General features: G+C 37.9%; 1 protein-coding gene across 2 annotated transcripts in view; it reads left to right on the forward strand.

Annotated features, from left to right (window-relative positions):
* KCNIP4 (potassium voltage-gated channel interacting protein 4) overlaps positions 1–17,661 on the forward strand; it is a 223,432-nt gene that overhangs the window by 202,594 nt on the left and 3,177 nt on the right. For both annotated transcript variants that reach the window (XM_042982751.1, XM_042982752.1), the window contains exon 5: positions 15,601–15,708. In XM_042982751.1, coding sequence (XP_042838685.1) covers positions 15,601–15,708 — 108 coding nt within the window. The remainder of the gene's footprint in view (positions 1–15,600; positions 15,709–17,661) is intronic.

Raw genomic sequence — 17,661 nt, forward strand, 5'->3', positions numbered from 1 at the left:
AGCAACTGTAAATCACCTAGAAGTTAGAATACAAAGGAAAAGGCCCAAAAAGGAAAACTGGATGAGGAGGCAGAGGCAGGAGGCTAAGGAGGCTGGATTCTCTTGTGGGAGGTGAGGAGTCCTTGAGGAATTTTCAGCAGCGAAGTTACAGGATCAGGGCTATGTTTCCAGAAATAAGAAGTTCACTTAACAGCTCTATAATCCAAGAATCCTGGCTGGAGCTGATGTAAGCCCAAACTACAATTAAGGCATTGGAGATAAGGAAGAGATGAGTTCAAGAGATACCAAAATAAAATTGGTAGACTTACATTTCAACAAAATCTGTCATGTTTAGAAGGGGGAAAGTCAATGTGGGCATCGCCAGCTATCTGGGAGCAGGGACTTTGTGGAATCAGGATGAAAGAAGAAAGCACTGCCTTCAGAGATAGCGCTCAGTCAATGGAGCCAGGGGCAGAGTTCTCAGGGGAGCAAAGTGCCTCCTCAAATATACTAGGTACTTGTGCTAAACTGAGTGCACCGAGAATGAAGACTCTGGGCCAGGAAACTCAACATGTCATCTATTGTAACTTAACCAAGAAATATCACAACCAAGAGAAGAGTAGAAGACAGCAGTAGCTGAGCATGTGGGAGACATGTGACAATGTCAAGGACAGCATCTGTAACATTTCTTCCATGGATGGCAGCTTAGGATCACCCCCATGATAATCTCGTGTTAGCATTTGCGACACTTCACCAACAAGATTCATTCTGGTGCAGCCTTAGTTTAGCAAGAATATAGAAGGCAATGGCTCCCACTCACCTAATGAAATCAAAATGGGTTTGCAAAAACTGAGTAGGGCAAAAAATACTAACGATTTCATTACTCAAAGTTACTTACATATCAGAAAGGTACAATCAATTACCTATAGCATGTTGTATCCAATTTCATATGTAAATTGAGTCTGGTGTTAATGATATGGGACTGTGCACAACATTGCTATTATAATATTTATGTAAAATGCTGGTAATTGTGATGAATGTTGATTATAATTTGGAAATTAGTTGTAATGAATATATATTATAAGTGTGTTGGTAATATGTCTTTTCCTTTAAAAACAAACTAATGGCTGAATTAATAAATGTTAAACCAAAATCAAATTTAACACCAGGCTATTGTAATTATTTTTCTTCAATTGATCAGCTGCCTGGAAAGTCTCTAGACCACAGAAATGATTCAGCTATGAATGTATTTTGAGTAGCAGTGGCATTCTGGGAGGCATAGCAGAGACCATTTTGATTCTGTAATAAAGAGAAAAGAAGTTTTCTACTGAATTTGCTTAAACCCAAAGGACAGAGTGAATAAGATGTGGGAAGGGGATAGCATCTGGACCTAGCTGTGAATTGGTCCAATCCTCTTTTTGCCATTCAGTGGCTGTGAGATCCCAGGCTGAGTGTTTAAACTCTCTGGGCCTTGGGGCACCTGGGTGGCTCAGTTGGTTACGTGTCCAACTCTCGGCTTCAGCTCAGGTCATGGTCTCAAGGTTTGTGAGTTTGAGCCCCTCATCAGGTTCTGTGCTGACAGCGTGCAGCTGGGATTCTCTGTCTCCCTCTTTCTCTACCCCTTCCCCGCTTGTGCTCTCTCTCTCTCTCTCCCTCTCTCTTTCAAGATAAATAAATATTTTTAAAATAAATAAATAAGTAAAATAAACTCTGTAGGCCTTAGTGTTCATCTCTGTCAAATATCAGCAAGCAAAGCTACTTTATAGGGGAGTATGAACATGAAAAAGTAATAATGTCAGTAAAGGGCTTGGCTTAGTGCCTGGCACCAAATTCATGCTCTATATTTATTAGATGTTAGCCATAGCAGTTATTACACAGGAAATTTTTCTAACAAAGCCAATTAATTAATAATTACACTGGTCATCTTGTTAAACAATAATCATGTCATTGAACGTATTCAATCAAATATTCAGTCAAAGGTAGACGGTTGTTCTTTCCATGATGCTACGAAAGATCGTTCCACAACTAATTATATGATAAGCACTTACCGTGTGTCAGTTACTATACTATTTAAAAATGGCATTAACAATAATAATAGCTGCATAGAGTAATAATAACTGACTCTTGCTTAGAACTCATTTGAGCTTATATAAGTCAGGCAACTGTGCTGGCTGTGTTACATATACTAACTTCATTTTCATAGATATTATTATTATCTCCTTTTTTAGCATATGAGGAAAGGGATGAACAGAGAAGTTAAGCAGCCTGCCCAAGGTCACACAGCTAGAAAGTAGGAGAGCCAGGATTCAAAATCAAGGCAGTCTGGTCCCAGAATGCATCTCTTAGCGACCATGCTGTCCTAGCAGAGAGGTGTCATGTAGATCTCCAGTCCGTCATCTGAAATCCTCAAAGCCAGCTGAGTTTTATCATTCGGAGCCTTTCAGATTTAGTCAGGTAATGCCAGGCATATACTGTTCCATATTATTTAATGTCTCCAGCAGGGTCTGCAGGGTGTTATAATCAAACATGTAATGTTTGTGCAGCGAAACTATGATAAATGATAAACATAGCAGAGACTGCTACTGATGACCAATGTCTATGTGCTTCTGATCACACCAGTAGGCCATAATCCCAGGCTGTCCTCCAAGTAGGTGGAGCCATGACTGAGATTTTATCAATGGGGTATGTGTGGAAGTGACCACATCGCCTTCCTCTTTTCCCATCTGTGGGGACTATGAGGTCACACATTTCAGTTGGCTTTGCAACAAAGGGGAAGGAGCTCAGTTCTCAGAATGACTGCATGGAACAGAGCCCCCTCTCCTCTTTATTTCACCGTGTGTGAGTGACAAGCGAGATGATAAGGTGCTAAGCCACTGAGATTTGGAAGTACTGATATATCTGTTCGTGTCCTCTGCTTAATATGATATAGACTGATTAGGTGATAGGTACATAGATTTTTCGATGATAGGTAGATAATTAGAAATAGATTAGAAATAGTTTTATGTCAGTTCACTTCAAGTTTTGTCACCAAATGAATTTTGGCACCAAAATTTACCACCTCCCTCCTGTCTTTACAATAATTATTTTTCTTTTTTAGTTTATAAAAAAAATTTTTGGAGGGAGGAGATGAATTGCAGGTGAAAAATAAAGGGCCAGCATTACTGACCACATGGTAGAGATGAGAAACCCCAAACTCAAAGACGTTAAGTGACTTGTCCAAATTCATTCAGTTCCTAAATGGCAGGACCTAGATTGGACCGCAGATCTGCCTAAGTCTCTAAAACCTATGGTTTCAACCAGGGATCAGGCACTTTGTAGAGGGCCAGATAGTAAATACTTTGGCTTTGCAGGCCATACAGTCTCTATTGTATTTACTCAAGTCTGCTGTTGTAGCACAAAAGCAGACATAGAAAAGTCCTACGTAAATGGGCATAGCTATGTTCCAATAAAACTTTATTTACAAAATCAGGTGGTAAGCCTATTTGACCTCCTGGGCCATAGTTCTCCAACCCCCATTCTTAACAATTATAATAGACTACCTTCTCTTGAGGTACTGAGCCAGAATGTCTGCTGGGTGACATCTAAGGTCGCATTTTATGATCTGATTACTGAATATTATCGCCAACTTTTACAATTACCAGTCAATCCACCCCATTCACAAAAATCATTGATTACTGACACAATTGTTGACTACACAATCAACCCTGAGTCTTTACCACCATTTCAATAATTACCTTCTATCAAACATTATCACCATCAGGGCAATGCAATCCTCTGAGCATGTCCCAAATGGCAAGTTTACTTGAATTATTGAGGCTGGGTTAAACGATATGTTTCCTTTGGAACAATTCTGGAATAGCTTCCTGCAGGTGACTGATGATTTGACATCAGAGATACAGTTCAAAGCTTCAAGAAAGTATCATTCACTGACAATCCAATTCATACTGAATAAAATGTTAGTGACACCTTCCGTAGACATTATAAACCTAAAAAGTAATCTCTTTGTCATTCACAGTGATGAGAAAAAAATATTTTTCCCAATATATCAATTTTGGTTATAGGAAAACTTTCACTCTGGAATGAGTCATTTTGTCAAAATTAAATAGCTAGGCTCTTTTGAGATGTCAGATGTCAGTGAGAATTATGTAGGCAGTGTTACCAAGAGGTATATTATTCTGATTTCATCACATTTATTAAGGTTTTATCCTTCATCTCTCAACACATACACACACACTTGCACAACCTGTACACATAATTCTGTTCTTGTCTATTGCCCATTCCAGGGAGCTATTAGAAGGGGAGGGAAAGGTGGCTTCGGAAGTTTTCTCATTTCATTTATTCATTTAACAGATATTTATTGAGCGTAACTATGTGCCAAACACTCTTCAGGGTGCTGGAGACACAACAATGAACAGAAGACATGAATTTTTGTCCTCATGGTGCTTATACTCTCCCATTTTCATAGAATCCAACTGTTCTTTTTCATTGCCAAGTAGCATTCCAGTGTGTGTGTGTGTGTGTGTGTGTGTGTGTGTGTGTACACACCACATCTTCTTTATCCATTCATCGGTTGATGGGCATTTGGGCTCTTTCCACAACTTGGCTATTGTTGACAGCGCTTCTATAAACATTGGGGGACATGTACCCTATAAATCATCAATCTTGTATCTTTTGGATAAATTCCTAGTAGTGCCATTGCTGGGTAATACGGTAATTCTATTTTTAATGTTTTGAAAAACCTTCACACTATTTTCCATAATGGCTGCACTAGTTTGCATTCCCACCAAGAGTGCAAGAGCGTTCCCCTTTCTCCATATCCTCACTAACATCTGTTTTTTCCTGAGTTGTTAATTTTAGCCACTCAGACCAGTGCGAGGTAGTATCTCAGTGTGGTTTTGATTTGTATTTCCCTGATGATGAGCGATATTGAGCATCTTTTCATGTGTCTGTTAGCCATCTAGATGTCTTCTTTGGAAAAGTGTCTATTCGTGTCTTCTGCCCATTTCTTCACAAAAGAATGCAATCTTGACATTGGCAACAATGTGGATGGAACTGGATGGTCTTCTGCTAAATGAAATGAGTCAGTCAGACAAAGACAGATATCATATGTTTTCACCCATATGTGGAATTTGAGAAACTTAACAGAAGACCATAGGGGAAGGAAAGAAAAATGAGTTACAGACAGGGAGGCAAGCCATAAGAGACTCTTAAATACAGAGAACAAACTGAGGGTTGATGGGGGAGGGGCAGGAAAAATGGGTGATGGGCACTGAGGAGGGCACTTGTTGGGATGAGCACTGGGTGTATGTAAGGGATGAATCACGGGAATCTATTCCCAAAGCCAGACTACACTGTATACACTGTATGTTAGCTAACTTGACAATAAATTATTTAAATCAATCAATCAATCAATCAATCAATCAATGGTATTTTTCTTTATATTTAAAGATGACATGACTGACAGTGAATACTATCTTTGTGTGTACTGAAGTGGCTAAGACAAGCATGTGACTATCACAGAGATAGTACATTTGGACAAGAATAAGAAGGCAGAAGATAAACAGGTTTTATCAATAATCTTTGTTACTGGATAATAACAGTGAGCCTTTACCTTCATTCTGTAGTGTCTACCTTGCAGGCACTTGCAAGAATGCAAGTTACGAGATATAAAGGATTAAAATAAACATCGATATTGCACAATAATAAAAAAAAATCCAACCATTCTCATTGTGAGGGTCCACCCATACCTTTGACCTGGGCACCTTTGACCTCGGCAACCTAGCAAGATACCTCGGATACTAGCAAGAGTGCCTAGTATCGACATGAGTTATGGCTGTTGACTTCCACCTTGACCACCTGGTTGAAGTAGGGCTGGTCATTCCCTACTGTAAAGTTACTCTTTCTTTTTTAAGTTTATTTATTTATTTTGAGGGAGGGGAGGGGCAAAGGGAAAGGGAGAGAATCCCATGCAGGCTGCTCCCTATCAGCTTGGAGCCAGATGCAGGGAAGACCTGAGCTGAAGTCAAGTCAGACATTAAGCCAACTGAGTCACCCAGGCAACCCTAAAGTTACTCTTTTTTCCCTCTTTCCAAGCCATACTCTGGAAGAAAGTTATTATGCACAGCCCGTATTTTAGGATGGGGAGTTATGCTCCACTCCTTTGAGGATAGAATTTCTACATAATTTACTTGGAATTCTTCATGAGATATTTATCTCTTCTTCTCCTTTTATGAATTTATTCAATAAGTCACTTATACCAATATGGAATATTTATTTTGTATCTTGGATATTTATTTTGGATTTTGAGTTATAATCCAGTGTAACCCTATTTACTTTCTTGCTCAAGTTGTTACAGTTTGGCAACTGGGAGCTTTTTCAGTTGACTCCTGTGTCCCTTCGACATACTCCCATCATTGTGATTGTTTTTCTTTCTTGTTTCTTCCATCAAATCCTTATTTTCTGGCACTACGAGATGCTCTGGGCTCATCTAACATCTTTCCCGCCCCAGTCCTGAATTTACCTCTAACTTTAACACTCCAACCACTATGGAAGCTCCAGAAATCTCTTCTCATCTAAATAGAACAGTTAATGTTGGTGACCCCAGTTGACATCTAGTCAGTCTCTGAGAATTGACCTCTCTCAGTCTGTTTCAATCACTCTTGGGCTTCTGGACTCCTGGACATGTCACTCTTGGGGGCTTCTTAGCTGATCTTCTTAGAGCCGCTCATAGTCACACACATGTATTTGTATCCTGACACACTTGTTTTAAAAAAGAAGCTGAGGCTATTTTCTAATTCATTTATGCAGCAATTTTATAGCAAGAATTATGAATTCCTGGCACCTCCAAATGTTCTACAAATGTTATTAGTAAGCAATTGAATTGCAATCCGTATGAGTCACTACTTCTTTTTTTTTTTTCATGAAATTTATTGTCGAATTGGTTTCCATACAACACCCAGCGCTCATCCCAAAAGGTGCCCTCCTCAATATTTCACATCACCCCACAATTCTATCATATAGTACCAAGAGATATGACATATGTTTATATCATACTGTTCTGTATAAACACAGCCCGTTGCTTCAGTTCTAGTCCAAATGAGGCCTGGGCATTGAGTCAGAGTTCTGGGTTTGATTTTCAGCTCCCTGCTCACTGGCTGTATGCCTTGGCTCGGTCACTTGTTTTCTCTGAGTCTCTGTCTCTAATTTAAAGACAATACCTACTCCCTATGGTTGCATGAGGCTGACATGAAATAATGCACAGAAATTTCCTAACATAATATCCCGTACACATCAATAAACTGTAGTCATTATTACTATTGAATTTCAGTGTTCCCAGGACCCAGGACTTCTACTCTTTTCCTAAGGAAATACGTGAGAATGATGGGAAATAGTTACAGAACAATGCTTACATAGCATCATTTATAATAGAGAAAAAAATTAATTAATTTACATAGCCAACAATAGAAAGTATGGGTAAGTGAATTACAACATATCCATATGACAAAGCAGTGTTTCAAACTCCAGATTGCAATCATCAGTAGGTGGTAAAATTAATTTAGAGATTAATATCATGAGCATTTAAAAAATTAATAGAAGAGAAATGGAAATAATTACTTTCTGTTGTGTGTGTGTGCGTGTGTGTGTGTGTGTACTAGGTTGCCATTTAAAATACAATTATTGTGATTTGGGGTCCAAAATGTTCAAAAGCCACTGTAATAGTATTATTAGATTAAACCATATGAAATTATTATTCTTGAAAAATACAACAAAAATTATCAGCAATTTCATATGGTTCCATCTAATATGTAGCTATTTAAATGATGTCACAATGAATTTTCAGTGATGTGGGAAAACCCTTGTAATTTTAAGTGAGGCATACAGAATTATAAACACACCATATGACCATATCTGCTAAGGGGTGCATCAAAAAATGGAAATGTTCATTTTGAATAGGTGATAGGATTATGTGGTGATCACAATTTTCTTCAGAATAGTTTTCTGTAATTTGTTACACAAATCAGGCCTTATATTTATGTATACATTTGTTATATATTTATATTTATTATTTTTGGTTAAAAATGTGTTAATGGCCTTTAATGAGACCATACCAAAGAACTTTCTTCTAACTTAATTGAATGTGTCTATCATCACCTTTGAAAATATTAAATTACCTAAATACACAATATTGTATATCAAACAAGGTAAGTGGATTATCCTTTCTGTGAGATAAAATCAGACCACAAATCTTGGAAAATTTACTTGTTATTTTTTAGACATATTGATACCTTTTATTAGTTCCAAACAAACACAAACTTTATGTAATACTTGAAATTTTGTTCCTTTTAATATTTTAAAAAGTAGCTCAACTACTGTGGAAGTTTAACCCCAATCAAGAGAGGTTATACTATAGAAAATAAATAACCTTTAAAATTTTCATGAAAATATAAAAGCAAGCATAAAATAGGAAATATACCAAAGACATGTATGATTTCCATATTGGATCTGTCACTGACTAGTTAACATTTTAAACCTGTCGTACGTCATTTAATGTTGTTTTCCCAGCTATAAACAGGACTGTTTGTTGCAAATACCCCCACATGCATGATTATAAGCCATGATGCTCTTTGGGCACCAGGCAGGAGGGGCAGGATGTTGGTTTGCAACCTCAGTAGTTCCTCTGGTGAAATTCCAAACCGGCCCCCCATACTCAGAGAACAAGGAGAGACTGAGGAAAGAGGCAGGCCACCCTAGAATGGTAGGTGGCAGGTGTGATAAGCAAGGAACTTACCTGTGAGGCTTGTCTTGGGCAAACACAAGACAAGTAAATCTCTGTACTGCCCACCAGAATCTCAACAATTTTTATGGAGACCTTAATTGGATTCAGTCACATATACAGTCCAGATGGTCTCAATAAGATCTTACCTTCTCAAGGCTGCATACTTGAAGTGGTTCCTTGTCCAGAAATGGTGGACAGACCATCTATCACAAGGACAGGGGAGGGGTGAGAGCCTCGGATTGCCCAGGCCAGCTCGTGGGTCAACTGGTGTTTGCATCCTTTGATGACCTCCTCCAACAGAGGAACACTAGTGTCCCTGTCATAGTAAAAAATTAATGTACTAAGCAAAAATTGGATAGATACCTAAAAGCTTACTACTGAACAAGACTGGGATATTATGAAGTCAAATCTTTATGCCCTTCTTCCTTCTTTTGCTTTGATCCTAAAAGAATGGAAAACAGAATTCAGTATCATTTTCCTGCATTAGGGAACAGATGCAACCGTCTTTCACAGATAAAAGGTAATTATGCAAAGTACTCTGAGAGTTGTTTTTTTTTTTTACGCCTTGTGACTCCTGCTCGGCAGATTTCAATTACCATTCAGAAAAGCATGGAGCAAAACCCACATTAAGACTCATTGAGTTTCTCATTTTCCTTTGCCACAAATAAGGAATCATTCTTGTTTGAAATGACTATTGATATTCTCTTGCAACATGGTAGAAAAGTGCTCAAGGTCCACAGCCATCTTTCAATGTAAGTAGTTTGGGGATACACAGTACTTAAAAAGAAGATGTAAATCAGGTGTCAGCCTATGAATCAGGATATTTTTGTTGACAAATAATAGAAAATCACACACTAGCAAAAACAATATGATGACTTTTTTGGCTCAAAGAAACAAAGAATCCAGAGATAGGGCTGGCTACAACTGAGGGTGCGCTCTCTTGTCATCACAAGAAGATGCCAACAGCTCCTTGGCTCCAGGCTTGTTCATGTCGAGCAGATGTGGACCGGGTTCATTTGCCTGCCACCCACAGATCGCACTGCCTTGACCAAAGGGCTCATCTGTGCCTTCTGACTCTGCCCAGGTCATAGCTCCATCACTAGAGCCGGAGGTGGAGAGTACTAATGCGGAATTGGATGGGGCACCAAATGGAAATTAGGGTCTTACCAGGAACACAAACAACAGAAGTCCACATGTGACCTTAAAAGTGCTTTCACTGTTGCTCTGGTCTGCTCTGTTTGGTGATAGGGCCAATGCCACTGATTTCTGTAGGCCAGTGGTTCTCAAAGTGTGGTTCCTGGACCAGCAGGATCAGCACCCCTTGGAGTTTGTTAGGAATATATATTCTTGGGGCGCTTGGGTGGCTTAGTTAAGCGTCCGACTTGCGCTCAGGTCATGATCTCACGGTTCATGGGTTAGAGCCCCGCGTCTGACTCTGTGCTGACAGCCTGGAGCCTGAAGCCTGCTTCAGATTCTGTGTCTCCCTCTCTCTCTCTCTGCCCCTCGCCTGCTAGCACTCTGTCTTTCTCTGTCTCTCAAAAATGAATATAAACATTTAAAAAAAATTTTTTAAAGAAATATATATTCTTGCACCCCAATAAATCAGAAAAACAGAGGGTGGGGCCCAGCAATCTGTGTTTTAGCAAGCCCTCCAGGTGATTTTGTAGCAAACTAAATTTTGAGAACAATGCTCTAAGCATGTTTTCCAAGACCTTGTATCCAGCCCCCTTTTCAACTAAGGGCATATAACTATTACTTTGTGATTTGAAACAACAGGTAAGATTTGTATTGACAACCATCAACCTCATCTGGCCTTTTAAACCTGTCCAGCAATCTCTCTCTGATGAGCCTACCTTCTCATGCTTGGCAGTGACTATTTTGTACCTTCCCAAATGCCAAATCTTATAGCTTGCAAGTTGTGTATTTCACATTACCTCTTAACCATAGTGTGTTGTATATTACAGGTCTATATAAATTACAACTTTCCAGGAGATAGCAAGGAAGTGTCCTGAGCAACGTCCACCTTCTTGTAGTTTGCACGAGTCACCTTATTGTCTAGTAGCGTGGCTGCCTCCTCCTTTCCTCAAACAGCTGATCTGAGGAAATCCAACCCTTTCTGCCATGTCATTCAATCCCAAGCAGATGACATCCACTAAAGCTGTCATGTGGGGACTCACTACCCATCTTCCTGCCCTTATCAGCTGCTGGCATCCACAGGCTGTTCTCCTTCTTCCATGTCAACTGAAGAAATGTACCTCCTCCCTCCAGAGCTCGGACCCTCTACCTGCACTTGGATCTCTCCCCTCTTCTCAGAAGGATCAGTCCATTTCTCATGCTCCCCCCTCTCCCTCACACACATCTTTAGGAATTTTCTCTTCATAAATACTTCCCTCCAGTAATCAAAATGCTCACCTTCCAAAATCTGTCCTGTGATCCCATACTCCTGTTCATTTATACTAGCCCTTGTCCCTCTATTGTCACGGCCACCCAAGAGTTGTGAGTTTTCTACACACAATCTCCATCATTGTTTGCTTCCTCTATTCCAACAGAAAGTTCTCCCATCGGTCATTAGTGACCTCCATGCTGCTGATCCAGTGAACACTTTTCATTGCCAGCAGCATCATAGTATCATGATTAACCATCCTTTCCAAGGAAAATGCATTCTTCACTTAACCTCTCATACTTCTTCAGCAGTTTTATTTAGCTTACTTTCCAGATCCCTTGACAGCTTCTCTTCTCTCTGCCTGCTGAATATTGCAATTCTTTGTGGCTTTCTCCTGAGTTCTCTTTTATTTTCTCACTTTAAATTTGTACCCTGAATAAAGATGTGAAATAGAGTACAGTATGCTGGTTCACACAGCATCAATTGTTGAAGACACTATTCTTGCCCCACAGCTTGCTCCTGGCACCTTTGTTGAAAATCAATGGCCATAGGTGCTTATTTCCAGATTCTCAATTATATATGCATATATTCTCATATATATATATATATATATATATATATATATATATACATATGCTACACCAGTGCTACACTGTACTGTAGATTTGTAGTGAGTTTTGAAATTGGGAGTTTGAGCTCTGTAACTTTATCCTTTTCCACATTGTTTTGGCTACCTGGGGCCCTTTGCAATTCCATAGGAAGTTGAAGATCAACTTTTCCAGGTTTGCAAGAAAGTCAATGGTTATTCTTGATAATTTTTTTTAATAAAATGGGAATTGTCTACCTCCTTGGCATGACTAAGCCAGTAACATGCTTAAAGGAGAAAACACTAGAAATAGTCTTATGAAATTGAGTAACAAAATAAGGATGGCTATTACTGTTGTTATATAATATTATTCCAGATATATTGTTCAATACAGTTAGAAAAAAGGAGGTAATTAAAAATGTAAAAATTAGAAAGAAGAGGTAAAGTTAATTCCATTTGCCGCTAATATGATTGTACCCATGAAAAACCCAGGAGAATCAATTGAAAAACTATCATATACAATAGAAACACTAAGTTGGTTGGCAGCATAAACAATTATTATACAGAAATCAATAGCTGTCATATGTACAAACAAATCTAATTTAGAATCTGTACTAGAATAAAATACCTCACTTATAACAGCAACAGAAGGATTAAAATACCTAGAAATAACTATGACTAAGAAATATGAAAGAACAATTTGGAAAAAACAAAAAGGCCTAAAACATATCAGAGTTTAGTGTGCTAGATAATGGTCCATGAAAAATGTCTACACCCTAATTCCTGGAACTTGTGAATATGTTACCTTACGTGGTGGAAGGAGCTTTGCAGGTGTGATGAAGGATCTTGAGATGGGGAAATCATCCTGGATTATCTAAGTGGGTCTAATATAATCACAAGGGCCCTTCTAAGAGGGAATATGAAGATCAGGGTAAGAAAGGAAAGATATGACAAAAGGAGCAGAGACTGGACTGATGTGCTCTGAAGGTGGAGGAAGGGGCCACAAGCCAAGCAATGCAGGTGGCTTCTAGATGCTAAAAAAGGCCAGGGAACAAACTGTCCCTCCACATCCCCAAGGTGTGCTCCGCCATATTGGTTCCAGGCCAGTGAAACCATTTCAGACTCCTGATCTTCAGAACTGCAAGATAATAAACATGTATTATTTTGAGTCGCTGGAGTTGTGGTAATCTGTTATAGCAGTAGCAGAACACTGATAATGTTCAGTGACAAAACTGACCCAGACAAGAGAAAGGTCTTTCATAGTCTTAATTAGGAAGACCCATCAACATGCAGCTGTATGTCAATTCTGCCAAAGCTTATCTGTAAATATACCTCAAAGCCTACAAATTCCCCAAAAGGTTATTCAAAAGATCTTGTGGAATATTAAGACAAACAAACAAAAAATAGAGAAAACAGCTGAAAAAGAAGACTGATTAGGAGAAAACTGCCCTAACAGCTGTTAAAATTACTAAAATGCTTTCATAATTGAACTGATGTAGTAGAGGTGTATATATAAACAAGTTTACTAATAAAATAAAATAGTAATTTCAGAAATACAAACAAATCATAAAAGATGTAAGGATATGATAACCCTTGCATCTCATATCAGTGGGTCACAAATAATAAGTGTGAAAAAAGATGACTACCTAAAAATATTGGATACATTCCAAGTGGAATAAGGGTTTAAATGTAAACAAGTAAATTTTAGAAGTACTTAGAAAAAGGCATGGGAGTATCTTTCTATAACTTCAAATGGGGAAGGCCTTTCAATATGACATAAAGCAAAGACCTAAAAGAGTGACAGATTCTAGAATATACAAATAAAAAGTTTCCTGCTTTGCAAAATTCAAAATGAGAAAAATAAAAAGAAATAGCAAACCTGGGAAACAATACTTGAAGACACATCCCAGATAAGGGATAATTTCAGTAATATGTGAAGCAAGAATTTCTATAAATCAAGACATTTGAAAAAAAATGTTCAAATTTCTTTATAATAGGATAAAAATGTAAGTAATCTGAGAAATAGTTTTCTATAAAATTGAAAGCCATCAAAGTTCGATGCCATATAGTGTTGGCAAACTATAATATTCTTATACATAAAAAATATTCTTATTCATAGAGTTTGAGAGGGTAATTTGAGTGCAATTTGGAAGTAACTCTAAAATTTACAAATGTTTAAATCCTTTAAACAAAAATTCCACATCTAAGCATTTATTCTATAGATATATTTGTTCAAGTATGAATTATGTATACATGAGGTCACTCTTTGTAACACTGTTTTTAATAAAACTGGAAATCTTTAAATACTCCTCAATGGAAGACTAGTAAACTGTGTTACATTCATACATACTATGAATGTGAAAAAGATTGGAATTATTTCTAAGATTGTTAGGTGGAAAAAAAAAAGTACAGAATATCCTGTCAGACTATTTGTGTAAAGGGAGGTGGAATATATATAAGCAAATATGCCTTATACTTGTATCCGCACAAAACTCCTTGGAAGTAAATTCAAGAAGCTACTAATGCCACCTGCTTATGGAGAAAGAAAAAGGGTGGCTGGGTCCAGGAATGGGAGAAAGATTTTTTTTTTTATCAAACATCTTACATGTTTTTAAATTTTGAACTATGTGAATATTACCTACATTTAAAAGTAAAGAAATTAAAATTATCATTAAGAAACTGAGACAAGAAAACAGCTATAAAATGATGGAATATGGAAATGCAGAGAAAAAAGGAAATTCACCCAGAAAGCCACTTCTGCATGTCCCTTCTGCTCTTTTGTCCCTACCTAACAATGGATTATCAAATCTGTGTGAGCTCAGAATTAGCACATTGCAATGTTAGCTTTGCTTCACATGACAGCAAATATGTTCGTCTGCAATGCAGTCACACTAGCCTCACTGTGATATTGGTTAAGGGCTCCAACTGGTTGACAAACACAACCAATGCCCTTACTAGACACTGTTCCAAATAGCTTAACTCTCATAATCCTCACCAAAACTTTAGGAAGTGGATACTCCATCCTCCATATATAAAAATTGATGCAAAGGATATTAAATTGTCAGAGGACGCAAAGCTCTCAAGTGACATAACTGGAAATTGAGTTCAGGTCATCTGGCTTCCAGCTCCATGCTCTAACCCACTGCCCACATGTGTGTTATAACTTGATTTCTAAGGAAGTTGGCCCATATCTTTAAGACAGACCATATTTCTTGTTAGCAGATCTTTGTCATGTGAAATGTGCTAGGTATGTGCTCGTGCTTGTATTTAATAAGATACAGTGTTACTAGATTTTTTGCAGTAGAAGAATTGTGTGCAATTGTGGTAAAAAAAAAAAAAAAAAATACAACCTGGGGCGCCTGGGTGGCTCAGTCAGGTAAGCCTCCGACTTTGGCTCAGGTCATGATCTCATGGTTTGGGAGTTTGAGCCCCATGTCAGGCTCTGTGCTGACATCTCAGAGGCTGCCTGGAGCCTGCTTTGGATTCTGTCTTCCTCTCTCTCTTCCCCCCCCCCCCCCCACTCATACTCTGTCTCTCTCTCTCAAAAATAAATAAACATTAAAAAAAATTAAAAAAAAAAACAACTTAGAGCATGCATCCTGTCATTTGGGTGTCTGCCCTCATACAATTTTCAGTTCCACAGTTGATTTAAGTCACAGCTTCCAATTCAAAGATGAAAATGTTAAAGGTATGGAGTGGCTTATGCCCACAAAGAACTCTGAGAAACAGACGTCCAAGAACACATTACCTTACTAATTGTTCAAAATCGAGGGTTATAACCCTTGCTTCCATCATTTCAGAGAGACTTGTCTCACCCTTTGTGTTGTATTTTTTTTTTTTTAGAAATGTTGTATCAAATTATACTTTTCTTTCTAGGATTTCATCAAGGGTCTTTCCATTTTGCTCCGGGGGACAGTACAAGAAAAACTCAATTGGGCATTTAATTTGTATGACATAAATAAAGATGGCTACATCACTAAAGAGGTAAGGGATGCCTCACCAACACCACCCTCCGCTTTTTTTTAACGTCCAAATGTTAAACAATTGAATTTATTAATTTGAAAATAGCTTTTTCAGGAAATCTAAAATATTTTATGTGGTGGTGGTGAAATATTCTAGTAAAAAATGGGCAATGAAAAGGATTAGTTTTTGGTGCATCTTCAAGATGGAAACAAATCACCTAACAATTATACCCCAGTTTCCTAATGACATTTAAATAAATACTGTAAATCGGATAAAGACTGTGGTTGGAATCAGATAGGAAGAAAATACATTCAAGCCAGGCTAGAATATTTGACCTGTGACCTTCCCCCTCCAATATAATATGGTCCATATGGAGACAATTTTAAAATTACATAGGCTGTGCAATTACCTGTATCGTGCAGAACAGGACCTGGTGCATTAAGGGGCCCCTAAACTTCCAGGCAGGCTATCCAAGAAAGAAGGCCCACAGACCAGATTAAGGTGCTCATATCAAATGGTTTGTTAAAGCAATTAAAACACAGTGAGAAGCAAGGGGAAAGGAATGAGGTAAATTAACAAATTTAGGATGGGGTCCAAATGGGGTTGAAGTACCAACTGAATCCTGGAGGGGGCGCTCACTATCCATACGTCCTTTCTCACTGCCTCACTTTCCTCCCCTCCGTTGAGTTTTGAGCATGAAGCCTCTTAAACAAAAGGTACCCTGGGCCAATGACCTGATCTTGCTCAACTAGGGACATAGGGACAAGTACACCTGATCACAGGTACAGTGTGACCATTGGCCTGTTCAAAGGCCATAGGTTTTGTGTTTTTTGAGCAGAATACACATGGGACCAGAATGGAAGTAAGACCTCATGAATGTTAAGTATTTGTGTATATTGAGCGTATCTTGAATAGTTAGTGCCTCTTATATCTTGTGTACAGTAATAAAGTAAGGTTGGTACTCAGATGCCTCAGGAATATTTGCTACCTCTTGGCCCTTCAATCCCTTTCTATCTCTATGTTTAACATATACATGCTAGTCTTATATTTCACACATTTCATGAATTCTGAAGTCAGACAAACTTCTTGCTACTTATCTAAACTCAAAACATCTTAAAATGTTTATGATTTATAAATTATAAACTCCTTCATCATTAATAATAGAATTGGATACTCTCATCTGTATTATCAGCTTAATCTAGTCTAGACTTTTATATGGGAATTTCATTATGAAGGCGATAAACGTGAAACAATAAATCTGAATGAGTAATTAGACATTATTCTTACTAATACTGACAATGGAAAGTCAAAAACTAGATTTTGTCTGAATTAAAAAATTAATGAAATTTCAAAGGATTTCTCAGTCATGATATCTTGACTAACCTACATGTGTAATTTCTTCACTTCAAGCCACAGTAGGAAAAAAAACAATGAAAATCCTCATAAGCTTTGAGACTTACCAGCTAGTTTTAGTATAATTCTCATGATATGGAGTTCATTCTCAATAAATGGAGTTCATGATATGGAGTTCATTCTCAATAAATCAACATGTAAGATATATAACAAATCAATAAAACAAAAAACAGTCTATGTGAAGTGTATAGAAATCCAAATCTCAAACCAGAACATTCCTGGGGTGCCTGGGTGGTACAGTCAGTTAAGCGTCTGACTCCTGATTTCAGCTCAGGTCATGATCTCCCAGTCCTGAGATCAAGCCCTGCCTCCGACTCCATGTTGGGGGTGGAGCCTGTTTAAGATTCTCTCTCCTTTTGCTTCTCCCTTGCTCTCTTTCTCAAAAAAAAAAAAAAAAAAAAAAAAAAAGTTTTAAGAAAAAACAAAAACCAAAACAACCAGAATATTCATTTCCTGATCATCTCAGATATGTGGGAATTTACTTCATTTTGAAACCAATATCAAAATTAGTTCTGACATTCTGATCCTGCAGCTTTTAAGGCACAAAACTGTTGTGTTTTC

This window comes from Panthera tigris, chromosome B1, assembly GCF_018350195.1.
Source record: "Panthera tigris isolate Pti1 chromosome B1, P.tigris_Pti1_mat1.1, whole genome shotgun sequence".
Lineage (NCBI taxonomy): Eukaryota > Metazoa > Chordata > Mammalia > Carnivora > Felidae > Panthera > Panthera tigris.